The sequence below is a fragment of the Labeo rohita genome, chromosome 18, assembly GCF_022985175.1.
Source record: "Labeo rohita strain BAU-BD-2019 chromosome 18, IGBB_LRoh.1.0, whole genome shotgun sequence".
Lineage (NCBI taxonomy): Eukaryota > Metazoa > Chordata > Actinopteri > Cypriniformes > Cyprinidae > Labeo > Labeo rohita.
The window spans coordinates 21,826,675-21,845,766 of record NC_066886.1 but is presented as its reverse complement, the minus strand read 5'-3'; the positions used below and the strand labels follow the sequence as shown (position 1 = coordinate 21,845,766).

Genomic DNA, 19,092 nt, shown 5'->3' with positions numbered 1-19,092 from the left:
TTTGAACCAACAGTTGCATATAAGTCCTCACTGTGAAAAGATGGATCTCAACTTCATACAGTCATTGTTGGAAGGGGTTCAAATACACAAAAATGCTGGAAAACCAAAGATTTTGTGGGACCTGAAGGATTTTTCGGAAAAATAGCAGGCAGTGTAACTGTTCAGAACAAACAAGGGACTCATGAACAACTATCACTAAACAAACAAACAAACAAACAAACAAAAAACAGCTGTGGATCATTCAGGTAAGAACACAATATTAGGAATCAAGTGGATGTAAACTTTTGAACCGGGTCATTTTTTTTATAAATACGACTATCATTTTCTCTTGTGGACTATGTGTAAACATCTTTTATTTGAAATATCTTATTCAGGTCAGTACTAAATAAACAATAACATGCATTTTGTATAATGCTTCTTGTTTTGGCAAAATAACATTTTTAATGATTCTGAGAGGGGGATGTAAACTTTTGATTTCAACTGTATATGTAATCAGTTACATGTAACTGGAGTTTAGCCATAAAGATTTCCCATCTTCTTTCCTCCCCTCTTTGTTAGTGCCTCTATTAAACACTAATTACTCTTTAAACACTAATTAGTCAATGAATGAATCACACCACACTCAAGCTCATTAATGTTCCTGGTAATAGAACAGGCAAGAGGCCTTTGTGACCCCTTCAGCTTTAAATGGGACCAGAATGAGCCAAGCGTGACTCATGCAGCTGGTCAGCTGAGGCTGTCTGCTCAGATCGTGAGACTGAACTGGCGTCTGTGTACGCTACAGTCCCACAGAGAATCCCACAGGCCGGCTGACTCACTTCAGGTCAGCTCTGAAAATACCCTGGTTTTCAGTATTTTTCTCTCACAACTTAATAGAAAATCTAATTTAACAAAAGAGCAGTTGTTTCTGACAGATGACCCAGTCGTTACTCAGTTCTCAATACTCTGTTATGTTTGTTGTGGAATATTTGTACTGAATACAACTCAAGTATGTCACAGCTCAAATCATGCAAGGATTTGATGGAATCCCTGGCCTCTTTCTTTTTTCTCTTCGTATCTTTCTTTCTCTTTCTTTCTTTCTGTAAAAGCGGTGGCATGTTCTCAATGAAATTGAACAAACACAATGGAGCTTACAAGAATGAACAAACACTTCTTGTACTGAATGAAATAAATGCTTCAGCACCAAGGTCAAGTTTCTCCCAGTAACTTTACCTGCTGTTGTACCAGAGTCTGGAGGTGTGTCTCTGAATGTCCAAAGCAATAAAGGAATAGCTTCTGTTTTGACGGTTTTGACCCTTTTAGACATCACATACACTTGTGAGTCAAAAAACAGCTTCAGTGGTTATAAGTTAATGATGTATGTTTTCTTTCTGATAGTAATGAGAGAGCCCGCTGGATCAGCGCTCTGGGACAGAACAACAGTAGCAACAAGAATGACAAAATGAGTGAGTACAACCAGTCTTAGTGAAACAGCACCGTCCTCTGGCCATGCAGTGGATGACAGCGACACTATTCAGCTACTGCTTGTCAGATCACCTATCAAAACTATAGACTTGTAAAACTATAAACTTTTAACTCTAAACACACATGAATGTGAATGACACCTCAAGAGATGCTGCATGTTAAGGTTTTGCTATAAGCTTATGATTTAATAAAATGATAAATAAATAAAAAAAATCCTGGACTTACACTTGATGAAGCATATTTAGATACCCGAGTGTTACAGCCTTTAGTGATTTATTTTTTAAATTTATTTCTTCATTAGACGCCATGCAGGTTGAGGTGACGAGGACATACACTGCCAGGCAACCAGATGAGCTGTCTCTACAAGTGGCTGATGTGGTGTTATTGTCACAGACAGTAGACGGTAAGATCATCCCCCCCCCCCCCTTCTTCATTTTAAAGGCCTGTTCACACCAATGTAAAAATACAGTCTAATTTTCACATTTGATTTGTCTGTTCAAACCAATGTGGGGAAAAAAAGTGGCAGACGAAAATACTGAATGAAAATCTGGATGAAGGTTTCAAATCTTACTATAAGTTTTTCATATTTAATTATGTCGTTGGCAGACTTTCTTATTGCTTCTGCTAACTATATATAATATGTATTAAAAGTAAATCCCTTTGATTGTTGGAATATTTATTTTAAGTGAAATAGGTCAAATGTCATGAACAATTACAATGCACCAAATTTTCACACTGAAAATTCATTTTGGTATGAATGGGCCTTAAAGGAGAAGTCCACTTCCAGAACAACAATTTACAGATAATGTAGTCACCCACTTGTCATCTAAGATGTTCATGTCTTTCTTTCTTTAGTCATGAAGAAATTGTGTTTTTTGAGGAAAATATTTCAGGATTTTTCTCCATATAATGGACTGATAGAGGGGGCCATAATAAGTCTTGAAATTTAGTTATGTTAAAAATCAAATTATTCTTCTAAGCTTTGGAGTCAAAAAGGTTGAGAACCATTTTTCAAAAGTCCACAGGCTCATATTTGGTGTATTCGATTTTCTAAATTCTCAAAACAAAGCTGACCTTTCGCTGCTTGTGTTCAAGTTACCCAGAGAACAGTTCTGTGTTTGTGGTTATTTGATGTGTTATGATTATTGTCCCAGAACGTGCCATCCTATAACCACAGGGATGTGTTTTAACGTGAGGCTAAGCTAAAGGTCTCAGTTTTGATGGTACTGGTCAGAGGGTCAAGCAGTGGTCTCGCTCTGGTTCTTTCTTGTTGGTTGGCTTTCATGTTGAAAGGCCAGGGCTCATGGGATAAAGCTTCAAAGGCCCTGTAAATCTTTTAATGGCCATTAAATATACAAAAGACAGTTGAAAGTAGGCTATTTTATAGCCTAGAACATTTCATTCCACTCAAAAGAGATTTTTTATAAGCTCTCCACAATACTTATCAAAGGAAAGCAGTTTGAAGTAGAAGACGTGTTTTTTAGCACTGCTTCAATTTATCACATTGTTACAAATTCACAACTCTTGTATGGTTCTGTATTTTAGTCATTTTTGCCAGTTTTATGTTTATGTAAATGAAAGGGGAATGGGAGTAAGAAATGGCAGAAATTACACTCATGTTACTGACCACTAAGCCATGGCTTTGACAGCAGATTGTGTTTTGTTGTAGTTCAAATGTTGTTGCTTTGTCCAGTTACCGGGTTGTGTATATAAGATGATGAATCAATGTCTGGCTGTGGTTTCAGGCTGGTATGAAGGTGAGCGTCTGCGAGATGGAGAGAGGGGCTGGTTCCTTGCCGAGTGTGCCGAACGCATCACCTGTCAGGCAACCATCGAGAAGAACATGGAGAGGATGGACCGCCTGCAAGGCCTAGAGACCAACGTCTGAGGCCTTTTTTTTTTAATTCTTCCTCCTTCTTAAGAACGCACAGTATATGAAGACTGGATAAATCTAACCACTATAAAGCAGGAACAACTTTAGTAGCTTCAAAAGGTGATACAAAGAACAAATATACACCATATGTTTTATCCAATAGCTTTTATGTGATTATAAACTGAGCTCAGGGCTCATTTTGTGGACTTGTTTAACGTGAAGGAAAGTTTAATAGCAGCACAGAGATGTTCACTCACTTGTTCACTCTTTGAATTGACTCAGGGAAAATGTAAACATGAATTATGCCAAATGTAAATATGTATTAGATCGTTTGTAAACTTTCATAATCAGCATATCAATTTATTTTTTGAGATTCTTTTTGTACATTGATATGTTTCACTGTTATTATATATCCCTTAACCTGTGTGTATATAGTGAGATTAAGAATGTAAGTCCTCTATACACAGGATTGTATCATGGCAAATTTAATGAATTACTGTAAAGAAAAGCATACAATAACTCAAGCCAATGGTAAAATAATAATAAAAAAAAAAGTGACCAAAAAGCCGTTACTTATTTCTGACGCAATAGGTATTTACTCAAACACCTACAAGTACTGATAAAGAGTATTATTGCGTTTACATACAGCTGACACAGATCACTTTTCTATTACAGCTGAATGTCATTTAAATAAATAAGCTCTTATTGGTTGGTGCTCATTGGCTGCCCCTCCTGGGGCCTCCAGCAGGGGTTTCCTGTGTTGTGATGAGGTCGATTATAGCGGAGAGAACAGCACAATCTTTAGACCCCTGGTCATTCCAGACTACAGGACGTGGACTCTTTATCTTCTCCTCCAGTAACACATCCAGCTCCTTCCTCAGGTCCTAAATTAAAACGAATAAATTTGACATATAACTGAAACTGCAAAGTTAAAACCAGGGTTGGGAGATAACGTAATATTTAAAATACAAAATATGAGTAACTGTATTTCAATACAGTTACATTTTGAATGGGCGGTATCAAATTACAGGTATATCCGAAAAGTATTTTAGATTACCAAAGTGGTTACTTTAAATGTTAAAATTAAATAAATGACATTTAAGATTCAATGTAAACTGTAATGGCAGTTCTGCTCATAAGTTTCATACTTCTTGCAGAACATGCAAAATTGTAAAAATTTTAACAAAATAAGAGAAATAATAAAATGCATGCTTATTGCATGTTATATTTTAGCTATTTCATATAACATGTTTACATACACTACACAGGACAAAATAATAGAATTTATAAAAATTGCCCTTGAATCCTTGAATTCTAACTGTCTATCATTACCTGGATAATCCTTCTAATTTTTTTGTTTTTTGCCAAAAATAATTAGGATATTAAGTAAAGATCATGTTCCATGAAGATATTTTGTAAATTTTCTGTAAATTTACATTAAATTTTCAATGTAAACCTTATTTATTCAGCTTGATGTATGAATCTCAATTTAAAATACTGGTTTTGTGGTCCAGCGTCACTAATTATTATTAAGATCTTATCTCTCTTTTTTTTTTTTTTTTTAGTACTGCCCTTCAGAAGCTAATGCATGTTTTCCAGAAGACAAAATATGCACAATTGACCTTGTTCATCCAATTCAAAACGTTTACACAGCCCGGCTCGTAAAACATTGAAGCATTAAGCATCCGTAATTTTTTTTTTATTTTTTTATTTTATTTTATTTTAAGTTTGTCTGCCCTAAGAACTATTGTGGAAAACTGATGTGCAAATATGCAGTGGAAAAGCAAGTGTTATGTTTGGTGTATGTTATTTTTCTTTGGAAGACCCTTTTTGTTAGATACCTTAGTAAAATTTAGATCAAGTTACATAACTTGTGAAAAATAACAAAACAGGCTACAAATTTTTTTTCTACAAAAATTGTATTTTGTAATCCGTAGTGAAATACTTTTTAAAAAGAAACCTTCCAAACCCTAGTTAACGCACACCTTGACAAGGTGAGCAATGCGTGCCGGGGACTGAAACACAATCCACTCGTCCACTGCGATTGTCTCTTGGTCCTGGTCCCTCTGGATGGAAATATCCCCTCCAAAAAACAACAAGGAAAATGGAGACACTTCGGTGCAGTCATAGAGAAAGATCTTTAGAAAAAGGACAAAAATAGGTAAATTACAGAAGTCAGAATTTTTTTTTTTTAATCCAGACCTACTGTAAAAACACTATTTACTACATACAATTCATCCAATTGGTTTAAGTCAATAAAGTAGTTACAACATAAGACAGACAAAAAAAAAAATAAAAAAAAATAAAATAAAATAATAATAATAATAATAATCTCAAAAGGCTGAAGCCTCTGAAAGGAAATTATATTAAATGTAAATGTCATTTTCTTCACTCTGCCAGTGTTTTCTGCATTGCTATGCAGGAGCGCCACAACTGCTGAGAAAGAAAGACTACGCAAAGACTAAAATTACAAATTTTTGTTTTACAATATTAATAATAGCATAATTTGTCTGTCAAGTCATTTAATCAACATAACAATAAATCACTGTTATCAAGAGACAAAAGCCATAAAAAATAAAATGATCATAGAGAGTATTCATGTATACTCTGATGACTGTGTCATGGTCAGCAACAAGTTGACCTTAATAATTAAGAATTATAAGGAAACATTACTTGGTTAAACCACTTGCTGTGTTACACCGTATTAAACATCCACTTCTATAAAAACTAAATCCAGAATAAATTGCATTTCAGACTGTTTCTTAGACCTTGCCATGTGCTTTAAACTAATCGTCACTGACCAGCCTTGTTGATCAGACATCAAGCATTACTGAGAATGTTGTTTGTACTTTTGTGAAACTCGGAATGGTGCACAGGACAGGACAGGACAGGACAGGACAGGACAGTCCAGTCCAATCTGCATCACTGTGACAGAACTGCACCAAAGTTAATTTTGTTTTCTGGTAAAAACAGCTGCAGGCATATCTGTGTGTGTGTGTGTGTGTGTGTGTTTGTGTTTGTGTTTGTGTAAGACTCAATGAGTATGTTGAGATGCCAGAAATGGCACTCCTCGATTCAGCAAGGAGCTTTGATCTCTTTTGAGAGGATGTCAGTTAAAAGGCACACAGAAACTGAATAAAATATGGACTTAATTTGCAAACCCACGTCCTCTCTCGCAACTAAACAGAACGCTTCAACAATATGATATACAGTAGTCCTTCCCTTTGAAATGAATGAAAGAACACACTGTATTATGAGTGCATGTGTGTTTAAAAGGGACAATTTTGTTAGTTAAGATGATAAAACCTCACTTTGGGGTAAACTAAAAATGTACGTACACTGGTGGTCTTCATCTTCAGGTGATAAATGAGCCATGTGTAGTGGAACCGAGTTTCCTCTGCATTGACAGATTTAGGGTGGATACAAACTTTCCCTTCAGCCTTAGTATACACCTTCACTGGCCTGCAAAAACAATTTCAAGATTAAATTTTCCAAAATTATGTCATTTTACAGATAAAGCCAGCCAAACAATGAACCTGATTGAAAGCTTGCACACAATTTTAGTACATTTCTTCTCAGAGATTGCTTTGACATTATTTAAATGTGGGTCTATGGTGGGGCTATAATTTCAGATTTGCCCCTGCCTAAGTATCCTAAAAAAAAAAAAAATTGCTAGAATTACTTTTGCTGAATTGGACCTAAACTGCCCACTTATGAATGAATAAAGGAATGAAACAGTAGTACCTGCCAACAATCACTTGTAATCTGAACTTGTAAGTGGAAATGCTGTTGAATGCTGGTGATTTCATGAAATAATCTGTACTTATTTTGTACAGAAATTCTGATCACAGACTTAAGCCAGGCTCACACTACAGGATTTTTAGACCGATTTTGACCCGATTTTCCTCTCCAGAGAATCGGAGCAAAAATATTGTCGAGCACCTCGATCCGTACCAATCATGATTTTGTCTGAGCTATGAAAAATTAAAGAATTCATATTTTCTTATTTTATTTGTATTATCTTATTTTACTGGATAGAATAAGAACGTTTTAGGCTAAATTTCAATTTAAGTCCCATATCCTCGCGAGTCGTGACTCATCAACTTGTGACAGAGAGGACTCTCTTTTCATTATTTTCTGACTTTAACTGTTCGGCTACATCAGAAACAAGTTTCTCAGTTATGAGGAGAACAGTAAACTGGCTCCGATCTTCAATGGCATGGGACAGATTCTCAAAACTTTCTCTACTGCACACAGAGAGCGATTTGACTGAAAATTTATCAGAGATAGCGAAAGAAAGAATTCGGTAAACAAAAAAATAAAATAAATAAATAAATAAAATAATAAGAGGCGGCTTTTCTGCTAGGGATGTGATGGTGACAGTTGCATGTTACTTTGGATTTTAGTGGCGATTTGGCGTCAAGCAAATGTTAATTTTTAGCTCGTCCTTAAACCAGGTACTGGTAGCTTTGGCACTGTGTGCAGGTGCCAAGTCCTGTTGGAAAATGAAATCTGCATCTCCATAAAGTTGGAGCAGCAGGAAGCATGAAGTGCTCTAAAACGTCCTGGTATACAGCTACGTTGACTGTGGACCTCAGAAAACCCAGTGGACCAACACCAGCAGATGACATGGCACCCCAAACCATCACTGACTGTGGAAACTTTACACTGGACCTCAAGCAACGTGGATTCTATGCCCCTCCTCTCTTCCTCCAGACTCTGGGACCCTGATTTCCAAAGGAAATGCAAAATTTACTTTCATCAGAGAACATAACTTTGGACCACTCAGCAGCAGTCCAGTCCTTTTTGTCTTTAGCCCAGACGAGACGCTTCTGACGCTGTCTGTTGTTCAAGAGTGGCTTGACACAAGGAATGCGACAGCTGAAACCCATGTCTTGCATACGTCTGTGCGTAGTGGTTCTTGAAGCACTGACTCCAGCTGCAGTCCACTCTTTGTGAATCTCCCCCACATTTTTGAATGGGTTTTGTTTCACAGTTCTCTCCAGGGTGCGGTTATCCCTATTGCTTGTACACTGTTTTCTACCACATCTTTTCCTTCCCTTCGCCTCTCTATTAATGTGCTTGGACACAGAGCTCTGTGAACAGCCAGCCTCTTTTGCAATGACCTTTTGTGTCTTGCCCTACTTGTGCAAGGTGTCAATGGTCATCTTTTGGACAACTGTCAAATCAGCAGTCTTCCCCATGATTGTGTAGCCTACAGAACTAGACAGAGACCATTTAAAGGCCTTTGCAGGTGTTTTGAGTTAATTAGCTGATTAAAGTGTGGCACCAGGTGTCTTCAATACTGAACCTTTTCACAATATTCTAATTTTCATTAGTTGTCAGTTATAATCATCAAAATTAAAAGAAATAAACACTTGAAATATATCAGTCTGTGTGGAATGAATGTATACATTATACAAGTTTCACTTCTTGAATGGAATTAGTGAAATAAATCAACTTTTTGAAGATTCTCTAATTATATGACCAGCACCTGTATGTCTAGGCTAATATAAAATAACAAATAACGTAGGCTACATAAAGTTTAAACACTGTGGAACCAAATAAGAAACGTAGAACATTTATTAGCAAAACGAATAAGAAAGAAATTACACAAAGTTTAAATAAAGTAAAAATCAGCACGCTGTAGAACCAAATAAATAAGAAACAAATGTTCAAAAAAAACATCCAAAATCACCACAGATAAACAGCAAAAGTCAACAGGTTTTTCAAAATGAAAAAATGTTGCCAAACATGAGCTTTTGCGTTTCATTTCTAAACTAAATCTTCCACCATCGTCTTGTCTGTTTCAACTGACCACACTCTTTTTACTCTTTGTACAGCAGTCATTGTTCATTCTAAATATATTCTACATTAAAATACGTTACATAAATACAGTGCCCTCCACTAATATTGGCACCCTTGGTAAATATGAGCAAAGGTGGCTGTAAGAATAAATCTGCACTGCACCTTTTAATCTTTCATTCAAAAAATTCACAATATTCTATTTAAGTAAAACCATGGAAAGCAGGGGGGAAAATCTCTTTATGAAATAAATGTTTTTCTGTAGATGAACTACAGAACTACAGTTGACCACAATTATTGGCACCCAATTATTGCAATGTCTTTTATTCAAGATAACAGCTCTGTGTTTTCTTCTTTAATGCCTGAAGAGTTTGGAGAACACCTGACAAGAGATCAGAGACCATTCCTTCATACAGAAACTCTTCAGATCCTTTAGTTTCCCAGCTCCATGCTGGTGCTTCTTCTTTTCAGTTCACCTCACGCATTTTCTATAGGGTTCAGGTCAGGCAACTGGGATGGCCATGGCAGAAGCTTCATTTTATGCTCAGTGACACATTTTTGTGTTGATTTTGATGTTTGATTTGGATCACTGTCCTGATGGAAGATCCAACCACAGCTCATTATAGAACTTCTAACAGATGCAGTCAGGTTTACATTTTTTATCTGTTGGTATTTGCTAGAATCCATGATGCCATGTATCTGAACAAGATGTCCAGGACCTCTGGCAGGAAAATAAGCCCACAACATTAAAGATCCAGCAGTATATTTAACCGTGGGCATGGGGTACTTTTTGTACCAAACCTATCTTGAGTGTTTGCTGCCAGAAAGCTCTTTTTTTTAGTTTCATCTGACCACAGAAGTCATTCCCATTTGAAATTCAAGTTGTGTCTAACAACTGAATATGCTGGAGTTTGTTTTTGGATGAGCAAGGAGGATTTTTCTTAAAACCCTCCTGAACAACATGTGGTGACATAGGGGCTGTTTGAATTTAGTCTTTTGGCCCCAAGACTCAACTAATCTCTGCAATTCTCCTACTGTGATCCTTGGAGAGTCTTTGGACACTTAAACTCTCCTCCTCACCATGCATTAGGACGATATAGAGACACATCCTTTTCCAGGCAGATTTGTAACATCTTCAGTTGATTGGAATTTTTAATTATTGTCCTAATGATGGAAATTGGGATTTTCAATGCTTTAGCTCTTTTCTTACAGCCACTTTCTATTTTGTGAAGCTCAACAATCTTGTTCTGCACATCAGAACTATATTATTTGGTTTTATTCCTTGTGATGGATGATTAAGGAAATTTGGCCTTTGTGCTCCTCATATTTATAATCCTGTGAAACAGGAAGTTATTGCTGGACAATATCATACTCCTAGTCATTCTAGTGGGCTAAATAAATGCAAATATGAATGGGAATATACTTCAGAGATATTTTACTCATTATAATTTCTAAGGGTGCCAATAATTGTGCCCAACATGCATATGAGAAAAACATTTATTTCATAACGTAAGTTTACCCCCACTTTTAATTGTTTTACTTCAATGAAAGGTTAGCATTTTGTGAATTTTTTGAATGTAAGATCATAAAGATAAACAAAGCAGATCTATTTTCATAGCCGTCTTTGCTCATATTTACCAAAGGGTGCCAATATTAGTGGAGGGCACTGTATATGAATATATATTTATGTATATATATATATATATACATAGAACATATGGGCTAAAAAAACAGTGCTGTTGGCTAGATCCTGTAGTGTGAGCCCAGTTAGATTACCATTAAAGTTTTGGGTAAACTAAATTCTATACCTATGCACTTTCTCTTCTTCACATAATCCTAGAAAAAAAAAAAAAAAAGAAAGAAAAAAAAAAAAAAAGAAAAAAGCACACCTGTTTTCAAAATTGATAACAGAAGACATGTTTCTTCAGAAAAATCATTTTTGAAAGTGAAGACTGAAGACTGGAGTAATTGCTGCTGAAAAGTTAGATTTGCCATTACAGGAATAAATAACATTTCAAAATGCATTGAAATAAAAAGCAGTTTATATAAATTGTAATATTTCACAATACTACTGTATTTACTGTATTTTTGATTACATAAATGCAGCCTTGGTGTATTTTCAAATTTTGGAACGGCAAAAATTTCTTTTATGAAATATAAAAATTATGGTAGACTTTACACTGACAGACAAAAGTATGGCTTGCGAGACTAAATGGAGTAACTCATGAATATTTCAATCCAGCACCAGAGAAACTAGACAAAAGCTTCAGTGTGACAATTCACATGCATAGTGGCACAGCTGCCTATCTGTACACATTCAATGAGGATCTGCTTCTGCAGTATAACTCATATAAAGCTGTGTTGTGCATAATCAGTTGAATAGAGAGCAGTAACAAATGGAGCAAGGCTGAATGTAAAGGTCTGAATTTCAAACAGAACAGGATAAGGATAATGGACAAAATGAGGCTGAATGGAAGCCATGTGAAAAATTGACAGATTGAGTGGCGTGAACAAGGTGCACAGTGCTGGGGCCGTCAAAGAGCGCTGATGCACTCTGTGCGCAAAAATTGAAATCAAAATATTCCTGAAAGACTAGGGTGACCAGTTAGTTATTGCTCTGTTGCAGGACAGTAGATGTGATTTTGCGAGACAAAATCACAATCAAACAGTAATCACATGGTATTGTAATTTCATGGAAAAAAAAAAAATGCTTGCATTTTGCAGGACACAGGGTCAAAGCTCACAAGTTCAGGACTAGTAAGGACTTAGTAGAAAACACCACATCACTTACCACCACCACTGACATGGCTAATAACTGAGCCAGACAAAAACTAGCCTCAATATCAGCGATCATCTTTTCTGCCCTTTATCTTTCACAACAGAACAAAAGTCTGTGAAGATGTCTTAATTGGGATTGCGCCAGCAAGTCAGTAAGTATGAGCTGAATCAATGAGATGAAGAATGGAGGCCACATAATCAGAAACAAACAAAAACACAAGCAATAGGAGTAATAGCTGCGACTTACATTGGTCTCTTCTTATGACTGGGGCGAATCTTGGCCACTTTAGGGTACAGACCTGCTACGATCACCGCCTTAATCAGCTTCTCATTCTCTGAGTAACATAAACAAGGAACGTCAAAATATGAAGTGGGACATGGACAACACAGAGCAGACAGAAAGATTTTGGTGGTGCTTGTTCTAAATGATTTGGAGGTATTAATTTCTGGATGGTTACTTACTACCTAAGTAAAAAGATGGCACCAATTTGTTAACATTATAGGGTTCAAGAGTTATATATATATATATATATATATATATATATATTTTTTTTTTTTTAAATGTTACAATGTTTCCCGAGGTGCACAATGTTACAATGTTTACAAAGTTAATGGAATTTTTACACCAAAAATGGCTACCATTTAAAAAAAAAAAAAAAAGTCCAATTTCTACCCACTGCTTGGTACAGCAATTCATAAGCTTAATAAATTAGATTTAGAGAGTTTGATGTTTCCTCATTCAAAGTATCATTCACAGTCTGTTGGTCGCATAACTGCAGTGATATCACCACTGCAGATAGATTTCTGCACTCTCACGAATGACAACAGCATTGTTTATAATGGAAGTTTTAGCAAGAGTGCAGAAGTCAGTCACTAAACTGAAGTGATTGACAGGTTCAACAGTTACAAAGGCGTGTAATGTTGCATTTTGAATACAATGACCTCTTATATGGTCGAAAGATCAGGCAAAAATCAACCGCTTAATTCATGTCCCCTTTGATTGCATTAGGCATCATGAACTAACAATAAACCATACTTTAACTGTAGTAATGTTCATTTTTACATATATTAACATTTCATAAATTTACAACAGTTACGAACAAATTAATTAACCATGGACAATAGTATAAAATTAACGTAGATCATTATGCATTGTACAGTGAATATGCCAAATGCATTAAATAATGTTATCACATATTTGTAAAGTGTTACTATGTATTTAACAAATGTTTTTAACATCATGTTTTGATTTTTTACTTAGAAAAGTAATAGCTCATCTCTTTTCAAAGACAGGCTATCAAAATCAGCACACCTAGACTGCTGAAATTTTTAAAGGTACCAGTGGTAATGGCAGTCAAAATAAAAAAAAACAGACAGCCGTGTAAGCAAGTGGACTGCTGGAATAATGGACAAATAGTTAGTTAGGCAGGTAAGTGTGCAGAAAGTCAGTGTTACCTGAGTTGATGTTAGAGCTGGGATCTTTAGGGTCCTTACTATTCACAAAGCCAGCTGCCAAAAGATGCTCTGCAAACTGACCTTTCATATTCTGAAGCATCTGGTGGGAATGAGCAAAATAGGTTTTCATTCAAGCACACAGTAAAGCATGTAAACTTCACATTTTTGTTTACCTAATGTTTGATTTGTGGAGAGTGAAGACTGACCTGTAGCGTGTTTGCAGAAAGGAAGTTTTCCCAGCAGTATTCCTTCTCAAACCTGCTGCCCTGTTTCTTAGCATCCTCCCAGCCCTACAAAATACACACCAAATAAATAAACCAAACAAAAAAACACCCCACCCCCACCCTTAACATCTAAGAGTGATTTCTTAATTAAGATAAACTCTTTAGGACTTACCCAAAATGCATTGACAAGAGTGAGATGATCACTTCTAGAGTTCCGGGAGAGCAATTTCTTTCTGTGGTCCGCAATCTTCTCCTTTCCCTGAGATAAATGAATCCATCAGTCAAACAAGCCCTTATTTGAAAACACCCTCTGGGACTGCTCTAAATGCTCTGGGGGGATTGATGATTGGTGGGTGTAGCACATATGTTCATGTAAAAGGGTGTGTTTGTACCAGTGGTATGAAGAAGGGATCTTTAAAACTAAGGCTGGCTGCAATGGTGAGTGCAGGATCCAAACAGCCCAGAAGAGCCCCAAACAGAATCATTTTTCCTATGTGAGGCTCTACAGGCATACGGGCAAGATGAAATCCTAATGGAGTTAACTCTTCATTCCGGTCCAGAGCATTCTACAAGACATAAAAGAGAAAAGGTTGGCTTTTAAAACAGACATATTTTAAATGGTGTGCTTCTTTAGTCATTACACCTCTTAATTACACAGCCTTCTGGAATACCTGATTCTGATCAACCACAGCATGACACTGTTAAATAATAACATTGGCATAATAAGAGTATAATGGACTATTGTCTCAGGCTATTCATTTCCCATGTCCATGTGTTTCATGCCTCTTACAACACTCTGCTGACTTTATTCTTACATAAAATACGTTCAACTCAAATCAATATTTCATGTCCATTTAATTAGTGAACTGGCAATAAGTTTTTCCAGGGAACCTTCAAGTCAGGGTTTATTTTGTGACAATGACTTTGGATTATGTCTTGACTAGTTTGCAATGCTCAAAGTAATCTTTCATGTCCATTTAATTTATTCGATAAGTAGCCATGTAGCTGCTTCGTTCTGGTTTCCTGATTACCCAATTTATTTTACGGTAATTGCAGACTGTAAATTATTCCTTACTTATTTATTAATTCAACCCTCTTTTTCAGTTCCATCAGTTATTCTTCCTTTAAATCACTTTGTCATCTTACCAGGTCCACCAGGTGTGTGATGGCCAGCTCTATCGCTTTGTCTGACGGGGGGTCCATCGTTTTTCGCAGGAAAGACGCAATGGGTCCCAACTTTAGAATCTGACATAAAAAATATATAAAAAAAAGAAAGAGAAATAGACCACACTCTTATAAAATCTTCTCACAATTTAAGCAGACAAATGATTATATAAGTATTATAAGATGAACCCCAAAGCTTTGTGCACATAAATGAGTGTGAATATTCATTGGTGTCCGCTGTACTGCTGAGCATCAGAGAGAACTGGGACTGGGCAGCCATGCCGAGGTGAAAATAAGCAGTAATTGACACAGCTAAAAGGCCTCGTTACACGATTACACTGCCTCTCAGATACAATGACAGTGATTAATGTCCCTTTTAAACCATTAGTTTGTTTGTGTGCTCGCTTATTATAGTCACCGGAGACTATCTGTGAAACCTATGCGTTCAGGCCCCATTAGAGCCACACAGATCCAGCGCAAAGAGGTTGAGTGTGTGTGTGTGTGTGTGCTGGAGAGCATGAATGAGTCACCGGTGGAAATGTTCAGTCCAATTTCCTGAAACCACAGCAGTGAGAAGTTCTCTCTCTGAGAATTGCCAACAAGCATGATTCTTAAGCATTTTAACAGTATACACAAATACTGCTGAGACCAAACCTGTGCAGTGTGACTCAAACATATCTAGATCGATAGATACTTTTATTGATCTCGGAGGAGAAATTCAACCATGCATTTTTGTGAATGTAGTTTGCTAAGAAACGCCCAGACTTAACGTCCAAATTAATACCTTTATTTGCAAGCAAAGCTCTTCCAGTGGAGTGCGTTGGATCTCAGGTAGCTGGTAGTTATCCAGGAGACTGGCCCTCAGTCCATTATACAGGTGATAGCATTTCCCAGGAGACACTCTGCCCAGACACACACACAAAACAAACAACACAGAGGAAACAATGTCATAATGCTTCCATTAGGAAAGTCTGTTTGATGAATGCAAATTGCTACTGGCTAAATGTATTTGAGAATTCAGGCCTGTAGTTTAGACTTATATTATTCATTTAGCAGACATCATCACTGAAGTGACTCACCTATACTCTACATTAAAATTCAATCATACTACATTAAACTGAAATCCTTGGTATTTTGTTATATTTAATTAACATTGTATTTCATTTGAATGAGGTCAGATGACTCTTCCAATCCAAGGTGGGGGAAGGAGAAAAATAAAGGTAACAAAGTTAGACAGGAAGGAAGGAATTAGGGTAGATATCAAGAAGCATGAAAAACAGGAAGGAAGAAAGAAAGGAAACTAGATATTAAGGAGGAAAACAGGAAGGGAAAGGCAAACTAGGAAAAAAGGAAGACAGATTGGCAAAAAATAAGTTATGAAGAAGATATGAAGGTAGGAAAACAGGATATGAAGGCAGGAAGATAGGATATGAAGGCAGGAAATGAGGGAAGCAAGGAAGATACTAGGGTAGATACAAAGGAAGGAAGGAAAGAAGGAATCTAGATATGAAGAAAAAAGAAATGTAGACAGGAAGGATGATACAGGCAGGAAGGAAGGTAGACAGGAAGGAACAGAAAGCCTTTTTTTTTTTTTTTTTTTTTTTTCAACATATTGGCCAGCCTAAGCTGCTATCGTGGATCAAATTTTACGCCAACACGTCAAAGGTTTGTCTACGCAAGACTAGCCAAAGCTTGCTGATGTGAAAGTCAATTTGCTTTCCCATGAATAATGCAGTGCTATGAAGTTACTGTGGCAACGGAGCGGTGTGCATGTCAGTGTGTGGATATACACAGGTACAATGAGAGGGGGCATACATTTGGGTGTTTTTGAATGAGTATGAAATTGAAATAGTGTGTCAGAGTCCGTGCTGAGCAGGAGGTTCATGTGACTAGATTCATGTAGAATCTAGTCACTGACTTATTATCCACCCTCTTTTATACAAACACACACACTCTCACTCACCGACAAAAGGCATGAGTCACTGTGCCAATTTAAACCCCAACATGTAGACACCAGACAAAACGCACGCTGCTCTCATTCTCTCTAACACACACACACACACACACACACCTGAAATCAGTTTACTTTGCCATTTCAATACCACGTACACAACACAGTCAGTTTTTTTTTTTTTTTTTACATATATACAAATGCATTATCCATTTACAGTAGACAGAACAAAGTCAGAGAGCCAAACAAGATTTAAGATGTGAGATACTACACATGGTCTTCAACTTCAAAAAAAGCCAAAGATATCTTTTTTTTTTTCACTTTCCTATCAAATGACTGAAATAGCAATGAAGCTATTCAAGGCCACATTTTTTTTCTTTTCTGAGTGGACTTTTAAATAAATAAAAAAATTTTTTTAAAAAAAATACAGTGAATCCTTGAGAAAAGCAGTCTCAGCTCAGAGATACTGTATACAGAGGACAGATAGACCTTTCATGAACTTGCATACTAGACATGAATAAAAAAAAAGAAAAGAGTAAGACTAATTAGGGTTTGTTCACATCATTTTATAATATTATATATACCAAAAATGACATGACCTATTTTGCAGAACACAAAATGACAAGAGGTCATTTTGTTCAGAGGTCAGTAGTTACAGTTGAGGTCAAAATCAGCAAAGAATCAGGATCATATGAAATGCATGTTATTTTTTATTTAATACTGACCTGAATAAGACATTTTTCATGAAAGACGTCTACATATAGTCCACAAGAGAAATAATAATAATACTAGTTGAATTTATAAAAATGACCCTGTTCAAAACATACACTTGATTCTGAATACTGTGTTGTTACCTGAATGATCCACAGCTGTTTTTTTTTGTTTTGTTTTTTTTTGTGATAGTTGTTCATGAGTCCCTTGTTTGTGCCGAACAGAAAAATCATTCAGGTCCCACAAATTCTTTGGTTTTTCAGCATTTCTGTGTATTTGAACCCTTTCCAACAATGAATGTATGATTTTGAGACTCATCTTTTCACACTGTGGACAACTGAGGAACTCATATGCAACTATTACAGAAAAAAAAATTATGCATTAAGAGCCAGGGGTGTGAAGAGAATGAAGATGTGCACATTTTTCTTATCTTGCCTAAGCATTATATATATATATATATATATATATATATATATATACACATATATATATATATATATATATATATACACACACATATATATATATATATATATACACACACATATATATATATATATATATATATATATATATATATATATATATATATATATATATACACACACACACACATATATATATATATATATATATATATATATATATATATATATATGTGTGTGTGTGTGTGTGTATATATATATATATACACATATATATATATATATATATATATATATATATATATGTGTGTGTGTGTGTGTGTGTATATATATATATATATATATATATATATATATATATATATATATATACATATATATATATATATACATATATATACACACATATATATATATATACATACATACATACATACATATACACACATACATTATATATACATTACCGTTCAAAAGTTTGGGGTCAGTACATTTTTATTGTTTTTTTTTTTTTTTTTTTTTTTTTTTAAGAAATTAATACTTTTATTCACCAAGGATGTATCAAGTTAATAATTAAAAGTTTATTAAAAGTTAATAATAAATAATTTACATTGTTATAAAATATTTATATTTTGAATAAACACTGTACTTTTAAAACTTGTTATTCATGAAAGAATCCTGGAAGAAAAAAAAAAAAAAATAAATAAATAAAATATTTGGCAGCACAACTGTTGATATTATCCAACATTGATCATTCTAATAATAAATCCGCATATTAGAATGATTTCTGAAGGATCATGTGACACTTAAGACTGGAGTAACAGCTGATAAAAATTCAGCTTTTCATCACAGGAATAAATTCTATTTTAAAGTATGTTAAAATAAAAAACATTATTTTATATTGTAAAAACATTTTGCAATATTACTGTTTTTCTATATTTTTAATCAAATAAATGCAGCCTTGATGAGCATAAGAGACTTCTTTAAAGACTATTACAAGTCTTACTGACCCCAAACTTTTGAACGGCAGTGTATATATATATGGTATATATGGTATTTAAGGTTTTTATTTTATAAATAATTTATCCGAGATTAAATCTAACTTTTATTTTAATGGTTTGTCGTGAAGATATTGTGTCGTGAGAAGGCAGATGCTGAAACACAGTTAGTGTCAGTGAGTTTGAGTAGTAAACAAAACTATGCCACTCTTTCACACAGAGAGCATGCAGACTTATTAGCAAC

General features: G+C 35.3%; 2 protein-coding genes across 4 annotated transcripts in view; one reads left to right on the top strand and one right to left on the bottom strand.

The window, feature by feature from the left end:
* Positions 1-3,619, top strand: part of LOC127180789 (rho guanine nucleotide exchange factor 26) — a 53,509-nt gene extending 49,890 nt beyond the window's left edge. For all 3 annotated transcript variants that reach the window (XM_051135094.1, XM_051135095.1, XM_051135093.1), the window contains 3 exons: positions 1,378-1,445; positions 1,766-1,867; positions 3,210-3,619. In XM_051135094.1, coding sequence (XP_050991051.1) covers positions 1,378-1,445; positions 1,766-1,867; positions 3,210-3,352 — 313 coding nt within the window. In that variant the 3' untranslated portion in view covers positions 3,353-3,619. The remainder of the gene's footprint in view (positions 1-1,377; positions 1,446-1,765; positions 1,868-3,209) is intronic.
* A 146-nt stretch (positions 3,620-3,765) lies between these two features.
* dhx36 (DEAH (Asp-Glu-Ala-His) box polypeptide 36) overlaps positions 3,766-19,092 on the bottom strand; it is a 43,797-nt gene continuing 28,470 nt past the window's right edge. Inside the window, exons 16-25 of the mRNA XM_051135092.1 lie at positions 15,548-15,665; positions 14,746-14,844; positions 13,992-14,165; positions 13,772-13,858; positions 13,582-13,665; positions 13,376-13,475; positions 12,168-12,255; positions 6,676-6,799; positions 5,323-5,475; positions 3,766-4,221 (exon numbers count right to left, since the gene is read on the bottom strand). Coding sequence (XP_050991049.1) covers positions 4,054-4,221; positions 5,323-5,475; positions 6,676-6,799; positions 12,168-12,255; positions 13,376-13,475; positions 13,582-13,665; positions 13,772-13,858; positions 13,992-14,165; positions 14,746-14,844; positions 15,548-15,665 — 1,195 coding nt within the window. The 3' untranslated portion in view covers positions 3,766-4,053. The remainder of the gene's footprint in view (positions 4,222-5,322; positions 5,476-6,675; positions 6,800-12,167; positions 12,256-13,375; positions 13,476-13,581; positions 13,666-13,771; positions 13,859-13,991; positions 14,166-14,745; positions 14,845-15,547; positions 15,666-19,092) is intronic.